Source organism: Myotis daubentonii, chromosome 3 (genome assembly GCF_963259705.1).
Source record: "Myotis daubentonii chromosome 3, mMyoDau2.1, whole genome shotgun sequence".
Classification (NCBI taxonomy): Eukaryota; Metazoa; Chordata; class Mammalia; order Chiroptera; family Vespertilionidae; genus Myotis; species Myotis daubentonii.
In genome coordinates this window covers 103,788,694-103,805,229 of record NC_081842.1, presented here as the reverse complement: position 1 = coordinate 103,805,229, position 16,536 = coordinate 103,788,694, and the positions used below count along the sequence as shown (strand labels likewise).

Sequence of the window (16,536 nt, the reverse complement as noted above, 5' to 3'; positions counted from 1 at the left end):
ATAAGACAGAGATTAAAGATTTTCCTGCCAATATGTTAGAAGAATAAAAAAATTTTCCTAAAAGAGTTCTTAAAAACATTATTATTTGGAGTCTATATAAAAATATAATTCTCTTGCCCTAACCGGTTTGGCTCAGTGGATGGAGTGTCGGCCTGCGGACTCAAGGGTCTCAGGTTCGATTCCGGTCAAGGGCCTGTACCTTGGTTGCAGGCACATCCCCAGAAGGGGGCGTGCAGGAGGCAGCTGATTGATGTTTCTCTCTCATCGATGTTTCTAACTCTCTATCCTTCTCCCTTCCTCTCTGTAAAAAAACCAATAAAATATATTTAAATATATATATATATTTATATAATTCTCTTTAACTTAATAAAATATACAGCATAAATTCATAATTAAAAACCAAAACAAATATGGTTCTTTTGGAAAATGTGCGGAACCAATAAAACTATGTATCTATAAAAAAGTTTTCAATGAAATTTAAAGCTAAACCCCCTTACATATTTATGTAAATCAGAAAAACGTTAGCATGAAATAAAATACCTTCACTACATATCTTATATAAACACATAATTGAATAAAAATTCACTAAAATTACCAATGGAAATAAAGTTCCGAGACTCCCATTACTCATTATTTCCATTTCCAGTAGAAATCTATCCTACACAAAGTCATTCCGAGACAGGGATGTTCACAGATATATTGTCCATATAAGTTAAAAACTGAAGACATATCTGTCAATAAGAAAATGGTTCGTTATAGTATAATGGCAAAAACACACTATACTATAAATTTGTTGAAAGGAATCAGAAACAAACCATGAAAGACTATAAAAAAAATATGTCACTTTAGAGTAGGGAAAGATCTTCCTCAGCCTGACAGAAAAGCAAGTAACCATAAAGGAAAAGATAAGACTCTCTTCCCAAACTTAAGAAAATCTATACTAATAAAAGCCTAGGTGGCCCTCTCTCCCTCACATTATCACAAGATGGCCACCCCTATTTTGTCACAAGATGGCCGCTACAAGATGGCTGCCCCCACGTCATCACAAAGATTACTGCCCCCATGTTATCACAAGATGACCACCACAAGATGGCCCTCAGCAGAGGGCAGTTGTGGGAAATCAGGCCAGCAGGGGAGGGCAACTGGGGGCGAACAGGCCAGCAGGGGAGGGCAGTTGGGGGCGAACAGGCCGTCAGGGGAGGGCAGTTGGGGGCGAACAGGCCAGCAGGGGAGGGCAGTTGGGGGCGACCGGGCCAGCAGGGGAGGGCAGTTGGGGGTGAATGGGCCTGTAGGGGAGGGCAGTTGGGGAGGACCAGGCTGGCAGGGGAGGGCCGTTGGGGGCAACCAGGCCATCAGGGGCGGGCAGTTGGAGGTTACCAGGCTGGCAGGGAGGGTAGTTGGGGGCGATCGGCCACCAGGGAAGGGTAGTTGGGCGCGATTGGGCTGCCAAGGGAGCAGTTAGGCAGCAATCAGGCCAACAGGGGAGTGGTTAGGGGGCGATCAGGCTGGCAGGCAGAAGTGATTAGGGGCCATCAGGCAGCAGGCAGGCAAGCGGTTAGGAGCCAGCAGTCCTGGATTGTGAGAGGGATGTCTGACTGCCTGTTTAGGGATTGGGTCTAAATGGGCAGTTGGACATCCCCCGAGGAGTCCCAGATTGGAGAGGGTGTAGGCTGGGCTGAGGGACACCCCCCCTCCAGTGCACGAATTTCGTGCACCAGGCCTCTAGTCTACATTATAAAAACAAAGCAAATCCAACATAAAGGAAGTCAAATAATCAAGACAAACAAGGAAAAGGATATCTGCAGCATACACTTTGGAAAACAGGTTGATACCCATAATGCTAGTTTCTATTAAGCAATAAGAGATGGACAAGTGTTTCAATATAAAAATGGGCAGATATCACAAACAAGAAATTTAGAAAAATAAAATTTTAGTCATAATTAAGGAAATGTAAGAAACCGAAAAAGCATTTTCAACTATCAGACTACCGTAGACTAAAAAGTAGAGGGATAAGCAGAGAGGCAGAGAGAGAGAGAGAGAGAGAGAGAGAGAGAGAGAGAGAGAGAGAGAACGAACCCCTGGACACAGACAACACTGTGTTGATTGTGGGCTAGGAGGAAAGTTGGGAGAAGATGAAAGAGGGCATGGAGGGGATAAATGGTGATGGGGAAAAATAAAAAATAAATAAAAGATAAATACATAAAACATAAAAGAAACACAATCTGTCAGGTCCAGTAGAAAATTATCCCGAACTTAACACAGTGTTCAGGAAAAGCTATGTGCTTAATTAATGTGTACTAATAAATTTAAATGTAAAAAATGCCTTCATATATGAAAAATGCTAAGAGAAATCTTTACAGTTACTAATGCTAATTGTCACCATCATATCCTACTAACTATTAAATTAGGACTGCACTTTATTTACATATTGTCTATAAAGTGTCAAGTTGGGCACATAAAATCTAACAATCGATATTGTTTAATACAGTGTCAACCTTTTGACATAAAACTAGTTACTTTTCAATTTAACTCTTTAGTTTTAAAAATTGGGGGACAGTAATAGAGTAATATGTAAGAAAATTTACAATAAAATCTACCATAAAATTATGTCACTTTAGTAATTAAAAAAGAAAAAGGGCATTTTAACAATAGTAGAGTTCCTTCCAAGAAAGGAGAGATGGCAACTTAATACCAACTACCGCTCTCCTTCATAGGGCACTGTCTTTATTTTGCTACATTCCAGTTAAAACTCATTGTAGGCTGGCACTGAGTTCATATCATATGTGGAGATCTCATTAGAGAAGATTGAAAATTTAAATTCACATTTTTAATTTTTAAGTCTAAAGAAAATTTTTATCACTTGAACTTCATTGTGTCAACATCAGGGATAGCACACCATTTATAAGTACAAATATGATGCTATATGGGGTTTCTCCAATAAAAAAGCTGAGAATACCAGCTTGATGTTAATTTAGAGCACTAAACTAGAAAATGAGACCATCTGCCATGTCATTAATCAGCTAAGTAATCCAGGAAAAATTCTTCCATCTCTCTGAATCTGATATTTATATAAAAAGAGCCAAGGTCCGTAACGTCCAAAACGACCGAAGGCTCGACTGAACACGGGAAGTCAATCCTGCAGTCAGTGCTGTGGGCGCCTCAGCGACACAGCACTGACTGCAGAGGGGGTTGCGATCAGGCACGGACAGAGGCTCAGAGAGAAAAGCAAGGTCTGATCACAGCCCCCGTGGAAGTCAGTGCTGGGTCGGCATGGCGGAAGTCAGTCCTGGTGACCCAGCACTGACTGCTGAGGGGGCTGCGATCAGGCCCAGCTAGGGATCGGGAAAGAAAAGCTGGGTCTGATCGCAGCCCCCGTGGCAGTCAGTGTAGGGTTGGCATGGCAGAAGTCAGTCCTGAAGTCAGTGAACTGACTGTGCAGTCAGGTAAATTAATATTAAGTAAACATAGATCAATTAGTATCTCTTTGAGAGGAGTTGAGAATATAAAGTACACTGTAGAGCAATTACTTGTATTATTTCACATAAAATTCTTTTCAACTAAGATATTTTCCTTATTTAAAATATATATTGTTGTAAGAATTACAGAAGTCTCTTTGTTTTAGTTTTTTTTTCCTCATTGATCTTCTCCACCCTGCACCCGCCCCTTCCAGGCCTTTGCCAGACTACTATCTGTGTCCATTGGCTATTCCTATCTAATACATAAAAATCTAGAAAGATTTAGAGAAAATAAAATAAAATATTTACGAGATAAATACTGAACAGAAGAGTTGAAGTTGCTGCATAAATATTGGATACAGGCTTGAAGCCAAAACACAACTCATGAGATAAAGTTAGTCATTGTAACATAACAAAAAGTTCCTTTCACTAAAGAGATAAGATGGTTCCCAATACTTATACACATAATAGAACAGAGTAGGGGTTCAGAATGAACTTCACCAAGATGTGTCTCAGTGGTATGAAGGGCAATTTGAGCTAAGGGCAATTTTAGCTTCAGTCTCAAGTGAAAATTCTGCCCCTCCCTTTAACTACTTAAAAAAAACTGAATTAGAGGCCCTGTCCATAATAAGACATTATCCTATACTAGAGACCCGGTGCACAAAATTTGTGCACTCGGGGGGGGGGGGGGGTCCCTCAGTCTGGCCTGTGCCCTCTCGCAGTCTGGGACCTTTGGGGGATGACCACCAGCTGGTTTAGGCCCGCTCCCTGGGTAATTGGGCCTAAGCTGGCAATCAGACATCCCTCTGACAGCTCGGGAGCCCTTGGGGGATGTCCACTTGCCAGCCGGGAGCATGTCTAAGCTGCAGTCGGACATCCTTAGCGCTGCTGAGGAGGCAGGAGAGGCTCCCACCACCACCGCTGTACTGGCAGCCATCAGCCTGGCTTGTGGCTGAGCAGAGTTCCCCCTGTGGGAGCACACTGACCACCAGGGGGCAGCTCCTGCATTGAGCGTCTGCCCCCTGGTGGTCAGTGTGTGTCATAGTGATCAGTGATTCCCAGTAGCTCTGCTGTTAGGGTCAGTTTGCATATTACCCTTTTACGATATAGGATAGAGGCCTGGTGCACGGGTGGGGGCCGGCTGGTTTTCCCTGAAGGGTGTCCTGGATCAGGGTGGGGCTCCTGCTGGGGTGCCTGGCCAGCCTGGTTGAGGAGCTGATGGGTGCCTGCAGGCTGGTCACACCCCCTTCAGGGTCCGGGTCCCCATGGGGGTGCTTGGCCAGCCTGGATGAGGGGCTGAAGGCTGTTTTCAGGCTGGCCAAAGCCCCCAGAGACGGAAGCTCCCAGCCTCTCCTTTTTTTCTTTATTTTTTTATTCTGGGATTTATTTACCTTCTATAATTGAAACTGTTGCCTTCAGTGGAGCTCAGAGCCGGCTGCTGCTCGCTCCAGCTCCATGGCCACAGCTGGCTGAAAGGAGGTATCTGGGGTTTATTTATCTTCTATAATTGAAACTTTGTTGCCTTCAGTGGAGCTCAGAGCCGGCTGGGAAGCTTGGCTTCCTCCATCACTAGAGCAACTAAGCCTCCTGCTCGCTTCAGCTCCTTGGCTGCCGGCCGCTATCTTGGTTGGATTAATTTGCTCTGATTGGCTGGTGGGCGTGGCTTACGGCGCAGTAAAGGTAAGGTCAATTTGCATTTTGTCTTTTATTAGATTAGATAATAGAAGGCTAATGTGCAAATCAACCGAATAGCAGAACGACCAGTTGCTATGACACACACTGACCACCAGGGGGCAGACGCTCAATGCAGGAGTTGCCCCCTGGTGGTCAGTGCGCTCCCACAGCAGGAGCACCGTTCAGCTGACCGACCGGTCCTGTGGCCCACCAGCCCGTCGGCAGCCACTCAGTCCCTCAGTAGTCCTGCAGGTACAATTTCCGGAGAACGGGCCATGCACCGATGGACCACCACCACCGGCAAGATCTTGACAGTGCTTCCAGCCTCCTGGAAGTCGGCCACGGACACCACGGCCGCGTCCCCTCCCTAGATGCTCCACAAGGAAGAAAGGATATAAAAGCAGCCGCCAGGTGGCTCCCGACAACCGGTGCGAACGTAAGAGGGATGGATCCAGATCCCGGGCCAGCAAGGGTGTCCCACCGCCTGCCCGGAGGGCTGATCATGTACCAGCCCCGACACCCCCCTGGGAATGCCACCCGTGCATGAATTTGTGCACCAGGCCTCTAGTTAAGATTATAAAAATGGAAAGCCAGACTAGTTTATCTTTTAGAAAACCCTTTCCAGAAAAAAATACTTTATAATATTTACACAAGAAATCCAGAGTGATTTTCATTTTCCATTTGTCTTTATACAGACCCACCTGAGGCAACAGTAAGTACACTACGAGAAGCTTCTTACCTCTGGTATCATTTTCTATTTCTGTCCTCCAGCGATGTAAACAGCTTTCCAGCACAGAAAGTTCTTCTTCCGTTATGTGCCTTGGTGCCGGATGCATGGGCAAGTCTGGAGGTATTCGGGACTGAGTGAATGGTTTGTGAATCATCGATCTTGATGAGATGGCAGCTATTGATGTAGGTGATGTGCTTGGCAATTCCGAAGAGGCAGCTCCCTGTTGTTCCATTGTGCTGTATTTTTAAAGCATAAACTATTATTAAACTTTCCAAATTGAAGCTCTGGACAAAGACTGTGCCAAATACATAGCATTAAATTGGCTTATAATTTCAAAAAGAAACGGTCTTAAGAATAGATGAGGAGTAACCTAACATCCTCATGAGTTCCTTAACATACAAGGACTACATTATTTTAAGGAAGAAATTGTGGCTGTATAGTAGAAATAGCTTGATCATATCTACTTAAAAAAACATACACCAACAAATCTTATGTGTACCAAAAGTATAAATACCTTTCCTTGCTAATACTTACCAGCTTACATTGTAGAAGAAATTTCTAATTTAACAATATTATTTTCGTGAATAAAAGGTTGAAGCAGATAACATACTAAAACAACCTAAAGTATTACTCTGAATAGAAAAAATATGAAAAATTAAATCCACAACCAGAAAAATTAAATCCACAACCTATTGAAATAATTAAGAAAGCACCTAGAACACATACAACAAATGTTCTAAGTGAATCTAATCTTTTTAGAATTCATTAAAATTAATCACAACATGCATCTTATAAAACCTTCTTCAAAGGGTACCAATTACATTATTATGTAATATAGAAAGCACAGCTTGTCTTTTGTATCAAAAAGACTTTTTACCTTGGTAATGCCTGTGATGGTACGGAACCACTAGGTGGGGAACTAGCATCAATATCATCAACAGGAGAAGTGCAAACAGGTTTACTTGAGGCAAATTCCAATGCATACTGTAGAACATCTACCAACGGAAAGCGCTTGGGACCCGAACCATAGCTTAAATATCTATTAACCATAAAATGTATAAATGCTTTAATTTGCATATAAAGCAAATTTGTGTTTTTCAATAATTTTTATAAAACATGATACAAATACTTCAATAAAACTCTCAACAATGAAATTAATTTTCAGATGAAGACAGTAAGACTAAATATACATTCAAGAAATAAATTAAATATTATCCAAAAGAAACCAAAGCTGATTAAACTTGAATGTGTGTACACACTGTTATGAATTTTAACACTACTCTAAGTTTCATCTCCTAAGACTATTTTTTAGTTGTTATCTGGTTTCATGGTGACTAATATTATCTTCCTAATTTTTTACCTCTGGTTATTTTTCAATATTATTACTGACTAGAGGCCTGGTGCACAAAAATTTGTGCACTCGGGAGGGTCCCTCAGCCCGGCCTGTGCCCTCTTGCAGTCTGGGACCCCTCGGGGAATGACCACCTGCTGGCTTAGGCCCGCTCCCCGGGGTATCGGGCCTAAGATGGCAGTCAGACATCCCTCTGGCAGCCCGGGAGCCCTTGGGGGATGTCCACTTGCCAGCCGGGAGCAGGCCTAGCTGCAGTCGGAAATCCTTAGCGCTGCTGAGGAGGCGGGGGAGGCTCCCATGACCACCACTGTACCGGCAGCTGTCAGCCTGGCTTGTGGCTGAGCAGAGCTCCCCCTGTGGGAGCGCACTGACCACCAGGGGGCAGCTCCTGCATTGAGCATCTGTCCCCTGGTGGTCAGTGTGTGTCATAGTGACCAGTGATTCCCAGTCGCTCTGCTGTTAGGGTCAATTTGCATATAACCCTTTTATTATATAGGATAGAGGCCTGGTGCATGGGTGGGGGCCGGCTGGTTTTCCCTGAAGGGTGTCCTGGATGAGGGTGGGGCTCCCGCTGGGGTGCCTGGCCAGTCTGGGTGAGGGGCTGATGGCTGGCTGCAGGCTGGCCACACACCCTTCGGGGGGGGGGGGTCCCCGCTGGGTTGCCTGTCCAGTCTTGGTGAGAGGCTAAGGGCCATTTTCAGGCTAGCCACACTCCCTTGGGGGGGGGGGGGTCCTGCTGGGGTGCCTGGCCAGTCTGGGTGAGGGGCTGATGGCTGTTTGTAGGCTGACCACAGCCCCCAGCCACCCAAGCTCCCAGTGGAGGCTGGCTGGAAGCAGGTATCTGGGATTTATTTAGCTTCAATAATTGAAACTTTGTTCCCTTTTGTGGAGGCCACAGCTAGGGCAGGCGGGAAGCTTGGCTTCCTCCATCGCCAGGGCAACCAAGCCTCCTGATTGTTCCAGCTCCGTGGCTGCCGGCCGCCATCTTGGTTGGGTTAATTTGCATGTAGTCACTCTGATTGGCTGGTGGTGAGGCTTGGGCATAGCAAAGGTATGGTCAATTAGCATCTTTGTCTTTTATTAGTGTAGATACCTTTTAAGAATAAGAATTATTGAAATATGATCTATTATATTTGTATAGTAAAGTTTCAGGGTATTTTCAAATTAGCACTAAAATAAGGGGATAAAGATTACATCAGAGGCTGCAAACTGGCATCTGGCAGATGACATTTCAGCCTGGGGACTTTATCTAAACTACAGAACATTTGACAGTCTAGATCAGGGGTGGGCAAACTTTTTGACTCGAGGGCCACAATGGGTTCTTAAACTGGACTCAGAAGAAGGAGCTGTGGCCGTGTTTCCCGACGTTGCCATGTTAACACTGCTGCTGGTGAAGGAGCGGAGGGGAGAGCAAGAGAACCCTCCACTCTTTCGGCTCCACAGACCGGATAGAACAGCCGAATGGGCCGGATCCAGCCCACGGGCCATAGTTTGCCCACGGCTGGTCTAGATGTTGGCTTCTGAGAACAATCTGATACTTTAGGGATACTAAGATGACATTCATCATGACTCCACGAGCTAATGTGGCTGGCAGCCACTCTCTCTCCAAGGGGTGTGTTCTAGGCACCCCTGTCCACCACTATGTTTGACTTGTTGCCTTTCTTCAGAAAGCCTCCATGAGGTCCTGGTAGGCATCTGAGTTTGTATCTTCTGTATTAAGGAGGAAAACTCCGTCACCATTTGTCTTAAAGGAAATCTCAAGAGTAATATTTAGTATCATGAAAGAAGAAACCTCAATTATAAGTTAGTTTATATCTATTTTCAGAACCATACCTGTTGTTGGTGAGAATATTTAACTTTAAATACTAGAATAATCTTCTAATGAGAACTATAAAAGATTTTAAGTTTCTAACAGAATTAAAAACTAAACTATATAAGCAATAATATCAGTTCAGAATTATTATCTACTCCTAGGATCATAAATTACTCAAGAAAAATGTAAGATTAAAAATTCTAGATAATTGCTAAAAGCATGAACTTCTACAGTTAGCTCATAATTCTGTAAAAGTTACAATACCTTTCTAGTCTTTGTTGTAATACGGTAAGGTAATCCTTCAGTCTCTTGATCTCTTCCCTCTTAATTCTTGTTATTTCTCTATTTCTGTGCATGTATCTTGCAGAAAAAAGAAAAATAGCAATCATTAGTATCTCTAAATATTGTGGAAGGAGATACAATAGTAAGTCTAAGCCAGTGGTTGGCAAACTGCGGCTCACGAGTCACATGCGGCTCTTTGGCCCCTTGAGGGTGGCTCTTCCACAAAATACTGACTTCTGTGCATGGGCCACGAAGTCTCAATCGCACTGAATCTGTGCGCATACACGTGGTATTTTGTGGAAGAGCCACACTCAAGGGGCCAAAGAGTGCATGTGGCTTGCAAGCCGCAGTTTGCCGACCACTGGTCTAGGCAATCCCATAGAAGATCAATTCATTTAAAATTTTATAATAAAAATAGAGGCCTGGTGCACAAAATTCATGCACTTGGGGGGCGGGGGCAGTGGCTCAGCCCGGCCTGCACCCTCTCACACCCACGGAAGATGTCTGACTGCCATGGAGGCAGAAGAGGCTCCCGCCACCACCACTGTGCCCGTCAGCCATGAGCCTGGCTTCAGGCTGAGTGGCGTTCCTCCTGTGCAAGCACACTGACCACCAGGGGGCAGCTCCTGTTTGAGCATCTGCCCCCCGGTGATCAGTGAGCATCATAGCAACTGGTTGTTCCACTCTTTGGTTGATTTGCATATTAACCTTTTATTATATAGGATATCAAACAGTATAAAATAGTACTTTTGAAAATTTCTGACAGAATTATAATACAAGAATATAATAACCTTTTTAAAAACTTCCTTATAATTTCCTTTTACTATACCTTGTCTTGACAAATGCTACTAAATATTTTATACAAAAATTAAAGAATTTAAGGAAATTAAACAAAATTCTTCTCTAAATACAGTAATTCTTCACTTGGTTACTAAACTGTTTCTAAACTAATTTATGCTATATCCCAAACCATACCTGTCCAGATATAAAACTTGAGGAAATTCTAATTTGTTGTGAATTTTTTCTGGTCTTCCCAATGCCTGATTAAATTCAAATCTTGACAATTCAAGTGTTAACACGGGTGGTAGTTCGGTAAACCAATGCTGAAAGAAACAATAATTCAAAACATTAGTATCATCTTTCTGTTTTCTCCATTCTAAATTTAGGCATAGGATGTCAGCAGTGACATTTTTATATGCATCGTCACAATGATGACATCACAAAAAAAATTAGGTATGGTATTTCAGATAAAACTTTCACACTTTTTGAAAATTCCAAGGATGAGGCTAACATACAACCAGGAAAGTGAAAAATCTTTTAACAATTCTTCTTCCATGACAATTCTTTATATTAGAATTTCTAACCCAAAGAGAAAGCCATTGGTTAAAATCAACTTAGTAGCTCAAGTTTTTTATTTTTAAAATCCTTATTGTTGAAAATATTACATATGCCCCCTTATTTTCCCCATAGACCCTTCTAATCCTCTCCCTCCCCCTACCCCATGCCTTCCCCACCCTATTTTGTCTGTGTCCATGGGTTATGCATATATGTATATAAGTTCTTGTCTGATCTCTTCCCACCCAACAAATCCACCGCTGCCTTCTGAGATTCAACAGTTTGTTCCATGCGTCTATGTCTCTGGATCTATTTTGTTCATCAGTCTATTTTGTTCATTAGATTAGCTCAAGATTATATTACTATTGCTACCATAAATGGTATATATTCTTATTACAATCATTCATACTGTCAAAACCTGTGACAAAGTTCCAAGATGTAGTACATAAAGGAAAAAAAATGTTATAACATAAATGATCACAATTCTCATACTTAAAAACTAGGAACTGTTTTAAACTTAATTGTCCTACTGGAAATTTGAATAATTTAAGAAAAAGATATATCACTAATAAATATTTATGGTAATTATATTTAAAATCCTTTATAGTAACTAGCATTTAACAAATTAAATGCCTCATTGCTATGAACCAACTCCAGCACAAACTTTGGGGAATGCTCAATTATGAATGTTATACAACAAAATTTAAAAATTTTTTTTTTTTTTGTAGAAAACATTCAAGTTTTATATAAACACTAGAGACCTGGTACATGATATTTTCTGTATCAAGGTAAAATCAACAACTTTTACTAAACAATGGTGTAAGAGGTGTTACCATCAAGAATTATGCCAATTTTGAAACACATCTACCATGTTTTTCATTGGTCTTTGTAGAGACTCAAGAAGAAAGTTATTCTGAAGGATATAATGAAATAGGACTATAATTTTAAAATGTTATTAGAAACTTATCTAGGCAATTGATAATAGAAATCAAATTTGGTATTGCTGAGACTGCTTAGAAACTGAATTTAGAGAAGATGGCAAACTATTGTATTCCACAGGCTGAATTAAAAAACCTAGGCAGAAAGCACAGAATGCAGTCTAAGACATTATAGTATAAAGACAAAGATGAAGGACAAACTAGATTTTAAAAAATAAACTAGAGGCCTGATGAACAAAATCTGTGCAAGGGGCTCGGCCCTCGCAGCCCCAGCTTCGTCCAGAAGGTCATCTGGACAGTTGTTGGGCTGTTCGGTCTAATTAGCCTATTAGCGCTTTATTATATAGGATAGCAGCCTGGCCTGCATGGCTAATTGGTTGAGTGTCAACATATGAACCATGAGGTCAAGGTTCAATTCCAGTTGAGTGCACATGCCAAGGTTGTGGGCTCAATCCCCAGTGAGGGTGTGCAGGAGGCAGCTGATCTATGATTCTCTACCATCATTGATGTTTCTCTCTCTATCCCTCTCCCTTCCTCTCTGAAAACAATAAAAATATATTTAAAAAATAAAAATAAAAATTTAGATTGAATGTAAGGAAAACCATTTTTGAAAGCTAGACATATGTGAGAAAGATTACTTACCAATAAACCGTAGTGTATTTCACTTACAAGCTGCTTTGACAAAGTAAGGAATATGCCATCCTGTTTTCCCTGCCCCACCCATCCATCTACCATCCTTAGTTAATCCAAAACAGATCATACTTTAAGGAGTTCTGCTTTCTTGTTCTCTTATGGGGTCCTGGGAAAGTCCCAATCCTTGGATATCTATTTTCCATCAATAAAATAAATCAACTTAATTTAATTATTCTTTAAAAAAAAATATATATATATATATATTTTATTGATTTTTTACAGAGAGGAAAGGAGAAGGATAGAGAGTTAGAAACATCGATGAGGAGGAACCAAGATGGCAGCATAGGTAAACACCGGAGATTGCTGCCTCGCACAACCACTTCAAAAATACAACTAAAAGACGGAAGGGACATCACCCAGAACCACAGGAAGGCTGGCTGAGTGGAAATTCTACAACTAGAAGGAAAGAGAAAGGCAAACCGAGACTCAGAGGAGGCGCAGTGCAGAAGTCAAATACTAAGGTGCGGAGGTGCGCGCAGAGAGGGCTGGCACCTGAGGGCGCAGTTGTCTGTTTCAATCGGGAGGGAGTCTCAGGCTCTGAGCTCCAGATCCAAGCAAGTCTCTAGGGACCCAGACTCAAACGGGAGAAGCGGGACGGTCTGGCATCGGTCGGAACTCGAGGGCAGCTTTCTCTCGGAGGTTTGCAGTGTTGCTGGGACTCTGAGAGGCAGAGCCCCTGGTGACCGGACTGAGAGCAGCCATAACGGCTCCGCCCACCCTGTTGATCCCATGGGACCCGCCCCATCCAAGCCCTGCACAGAGGCATTTGCCGGATAGCCTCAGGCAAAGACTAGATTAGCACCTCCCTAGAGGAGAGAAGTTCTCCCACTGCAGACACAGCTGATTCTCACAGCCACTTGGCCTGGAGGTCAAATCCCCCCAGTATTACCTACAGCATTCAAGGCTTAACTACAACAAGACTGCGCACAAAGACCACAAGGGGGTGCACCAAGAAAGCATAAAAATGTGGAGACAAAGAAACAGGACAGAAATGTCAGAAATGGAGGATATAGAGCTCAAAACCACACTTTTAAGGTCTTTCAATAATTTTCTAGGAACTGCTGATACACTTAATGAGATCTACAAGAAATCTAATGAGACCCTCGATGTTGTGATAAAGGACCAACTAGAAATTAAGCATACACTGACTGAAATAAAGAATATTATACAGACTCCCAACAGAAGACCAGAGGAGCACAAGAATCAAGTCAAAGATTTGAAATGCGAAGAAGCAAAAAACACCCAACCAGAAAAGCAAAATGAGAAAAGAATCCGAAAATACAAAGATAGTGTAAGGAGCCTCTGGGACAGCTTCAAGCGTACCATCAGAATTATAGGGGTGCCAGAAGAAGAGAGAGAGCAAGATATTGAAAACCTATTTGAAGAAATAATGACAGAAAACTTCCCCTACCTGGTGAAAGAAATAGACTTACAGGTCCAGGAAGCGCAGAGAACCCCAAACAAAAGGAATCCAAAGAGGACCACATCAAGACACATCATCATTAAAATGCCAAGAGCAAAAGACAAAGAGAGAATCTTAAAAGCAGCAAGAGAAAGAAACTCAGTTACCTACAAGGGAATACCCATACGACTGTCAGCTGATTTCTCAACAGAAACTTTGCAGGCCAGAAGGGAGTGGCAAGAAATATTCAAAGTGATGAATACCAAGAACCTACAACCAAGACTACTTTATCCAGCAAAGCTATCATTCAGAATTGAAGGTCAGATAAAGAGCTTCACAGATAAGGAAAAGCTAAAGGAGTTCATCACCACCAAACCAGTATTATATGAAATGCTGAGAGGTGTTCTTTGAGAAGAGGAAGAAGAAGAAAAAGGTAAAGATACAAATTATGAACAACAAATATGCATCTATCAACAAGTGAATCTACGAATCAAGTGAATAAATAATCTGATGAACAGAATGAACTGGTGATTATAATAGAATCAGGGACATAGAAAGGTAATGGACTGACTATTCTTGGGGGGGAAAGGGGTGTGGGGGATGGGGGAAGAGACTGGACAAAAACCGTTCACCTATGGATGAGGACAGTGGGTGGGGAGTGAGGGTAGAGTGTGGGGTGGGAACTGGGAGGAGGGGAGTTAGGGGGGAAAAAAGAGGAACAAATGTAATAATCTGAACAATAAAAATTTAATTTAAAAAAAAAAAAAGAAGAAACATCGATGAGAGAAACATAGATCAGCTGCACCCTGCACACCCCCCACTGGGGATGTGCCCGCAACCAAGGCACATGCCCTTGACCAGAATCGAACCTGGGATCCTTCAGTCCACAGGTCGACGCTGAGCCAAACCGGTTAGGGCAATTTAAATATTCTTAAGTATAGTTCTATATCAAGTCACTTGTGGAGCTCTTGTGCCATGTACCATATCCCTGTCCTAGATTCTGATTTGATAGCTTTGAAGTGGGGCCTAGGCATCTGTTGAGAATGACTCAGTAGATGACCTGTGAGGTGGAGAGAACAATTATTTCACAGATTCTCTCTCTTTCCCTCTATAAAAAAAACCCACACCAAATAATAAATATTATTTATTTCTGTTGAAGGGGAAAAAAAGTTAGGACAAAAATGGTTAATTACACTTTTTAAAAAAGCACACAATTCAAATAAAATCAATTTATCCTCAAAGATACAAGAACCCAGTCCCTTTTTAGATAAACACAAGAGAGATAGAATAACTTAATATTTATTAAGCTCCTATTCAGGGATAAAGACCTCATAAACTCTTTTGATAACACTGAGACATTTCATTCGGTCAGTCACACCTCTAATTGCAGTTACCACACTATCCACTAGGGACACAGCAGGGAGTGGCACATATGAAGATCCTGCCCTCAAGCATGGAGGCTCACAAAGGCAACTATCAGCAATTGCTTAACAATGACTGATTTTAAAGATTCATATCTGTTCTTTAGTTCTGCTATAACACTCCTCAAAAGATAAGTACATGTATGGTTAGATAGATATGCAGATGGAGCTGGAGAGGCAGAGTTGGGTGGTGAGACAGAAAGCAGTGGACACAGATAGATAGGTTTATAATATATTAGATGCCTGATGTACAAAATTTGTGCAAGGGGCTCGGCCCTCACAGCCCCAGCTTCATCCGGAAGGTCATTCGGCTATCTGGTCTAATTAGCATGTTATGCTTTTATTATTATAGATTTTGTAAATTATTTCCTTCTGGAGAAAGCAAGTTCTTCCATCTGTCCTTCACATTATTATACTGAAATTTTCAAGAAAAGGGTTCTTTGTAGAGACTCAAGAAGAAATAGTTATTCTGAAGGATATAATGAAATAGGCCCCTCCTGCCGACCTGCTTGCCCCCAAATGCCCCCCCCCACCCCCGCTTGCCAGCCTGATCACCCTCAAATGCCCTCCCTTCCAGGCCTGATTGCCCCTAACTGCCTCTGCCTTGGCCCCACCACCATGGCTTTGTCCGGAAGGTCTCCTGGTCTAATCAGCATATTACCCTTTTATTAGGATAGATGGGCTATGCAGATTTCCCAAATATGTCTAAATTACCATCATTCAATGAAAACACATATTTAGAGTATTCTCAATTAGTAGGTAGCTATAGAAATGGGGACTTAAATTGTGCTTTACAGCACTGTTACAAAGATTTAGGGGGAGAGGGATGATGCAGATGTTAAACTTACCTCTTGGCCTGATTTTCCTGAATTCTCTGAATGTAAAGATTCAATTTCTCCTTCAATCATAGCAGCTTCTAGGCACTCATGTAGATCTTTGAATCCATTGACCTGAAGTGGGTACTGACCAAACATTTCAGTATTTTCAAATTTTTTACCTATAGGAGGGGGGAAAGTTAATTAACTTACTATTCCTCAATGTGGCCTTTTAGCTACTAATTGTATTATGAATGACCTCTTACCCTGAAAACTTAACTCTGATGGATTATGTTCCAGAGGGTAATGAGCTAGTGTATAAACCAAATTCTGTTGGTTTATATATGTACATATGTACATTCACATCCAGCCATATATTCAATTCAACCCAAATGTAATATATGTATGTATATATGTATGTATTTATTTACTTATTCTTCCAAAAAGTCCTTCTAAGGCCAAGATACTGTGCTAAATAATAAAAATATGTACAACAGTGAAAAACAAGAGATGGTCCCTGAGCTGAGGAAACTCTTAGCCTCTTCTGGAAAAAAAGACATCATACATATTAATTGCACACATAATTATGAACAAACAACTGTTTGGTATTATAAATGTTATAAAAAG

The 16,536-nt window shown here is 41.9% G+C and overlaps 1 protein-coding gene across 10 annotated transcripts in view; it reads right to left on the bottom strand.

The window, feature by feature from the left end:
- USP25 (ubiquitin specific peptidase 25) overlaps window positions 1-16,536 on the bottom strand; it is a 181,669-nt gene that overhangs the window by 58,538 nt on the left and 106,595 nt on the right. For 9 of the 10 annotated variants that reach the window (XM_059688108.1, XM_059688111.1, XM_059688109.1 and 6 more), the window contains 5 exons: window positions 15,943-16,091; window positions 10,281-10,408; window positions 9,288-9,383; window positions 6,737-6,898; window positions 5,869-6,095 (listed from right to left, as the gene is read on the bottom strand). In XM_059688108.1, the coding sequence (XP_059544091.1) occupies window positions 5,869-6,095; window positions 6,737-6,898; window positions 9,288-9,383; window positions 10,281-10,408; window positions 15,943-16,091 (762 nt within the window). The remainder of the gene's footprint in view (window positions 1-5,868; window positions 6,096-6,736; window positions 6,899-9,287; window positions 9,384-10,280; window positions 10,409-15,942; window positions 16,092-16,536) is intronic. The other variant, XM_059688113.1, reaches the window with a different exon arrangement.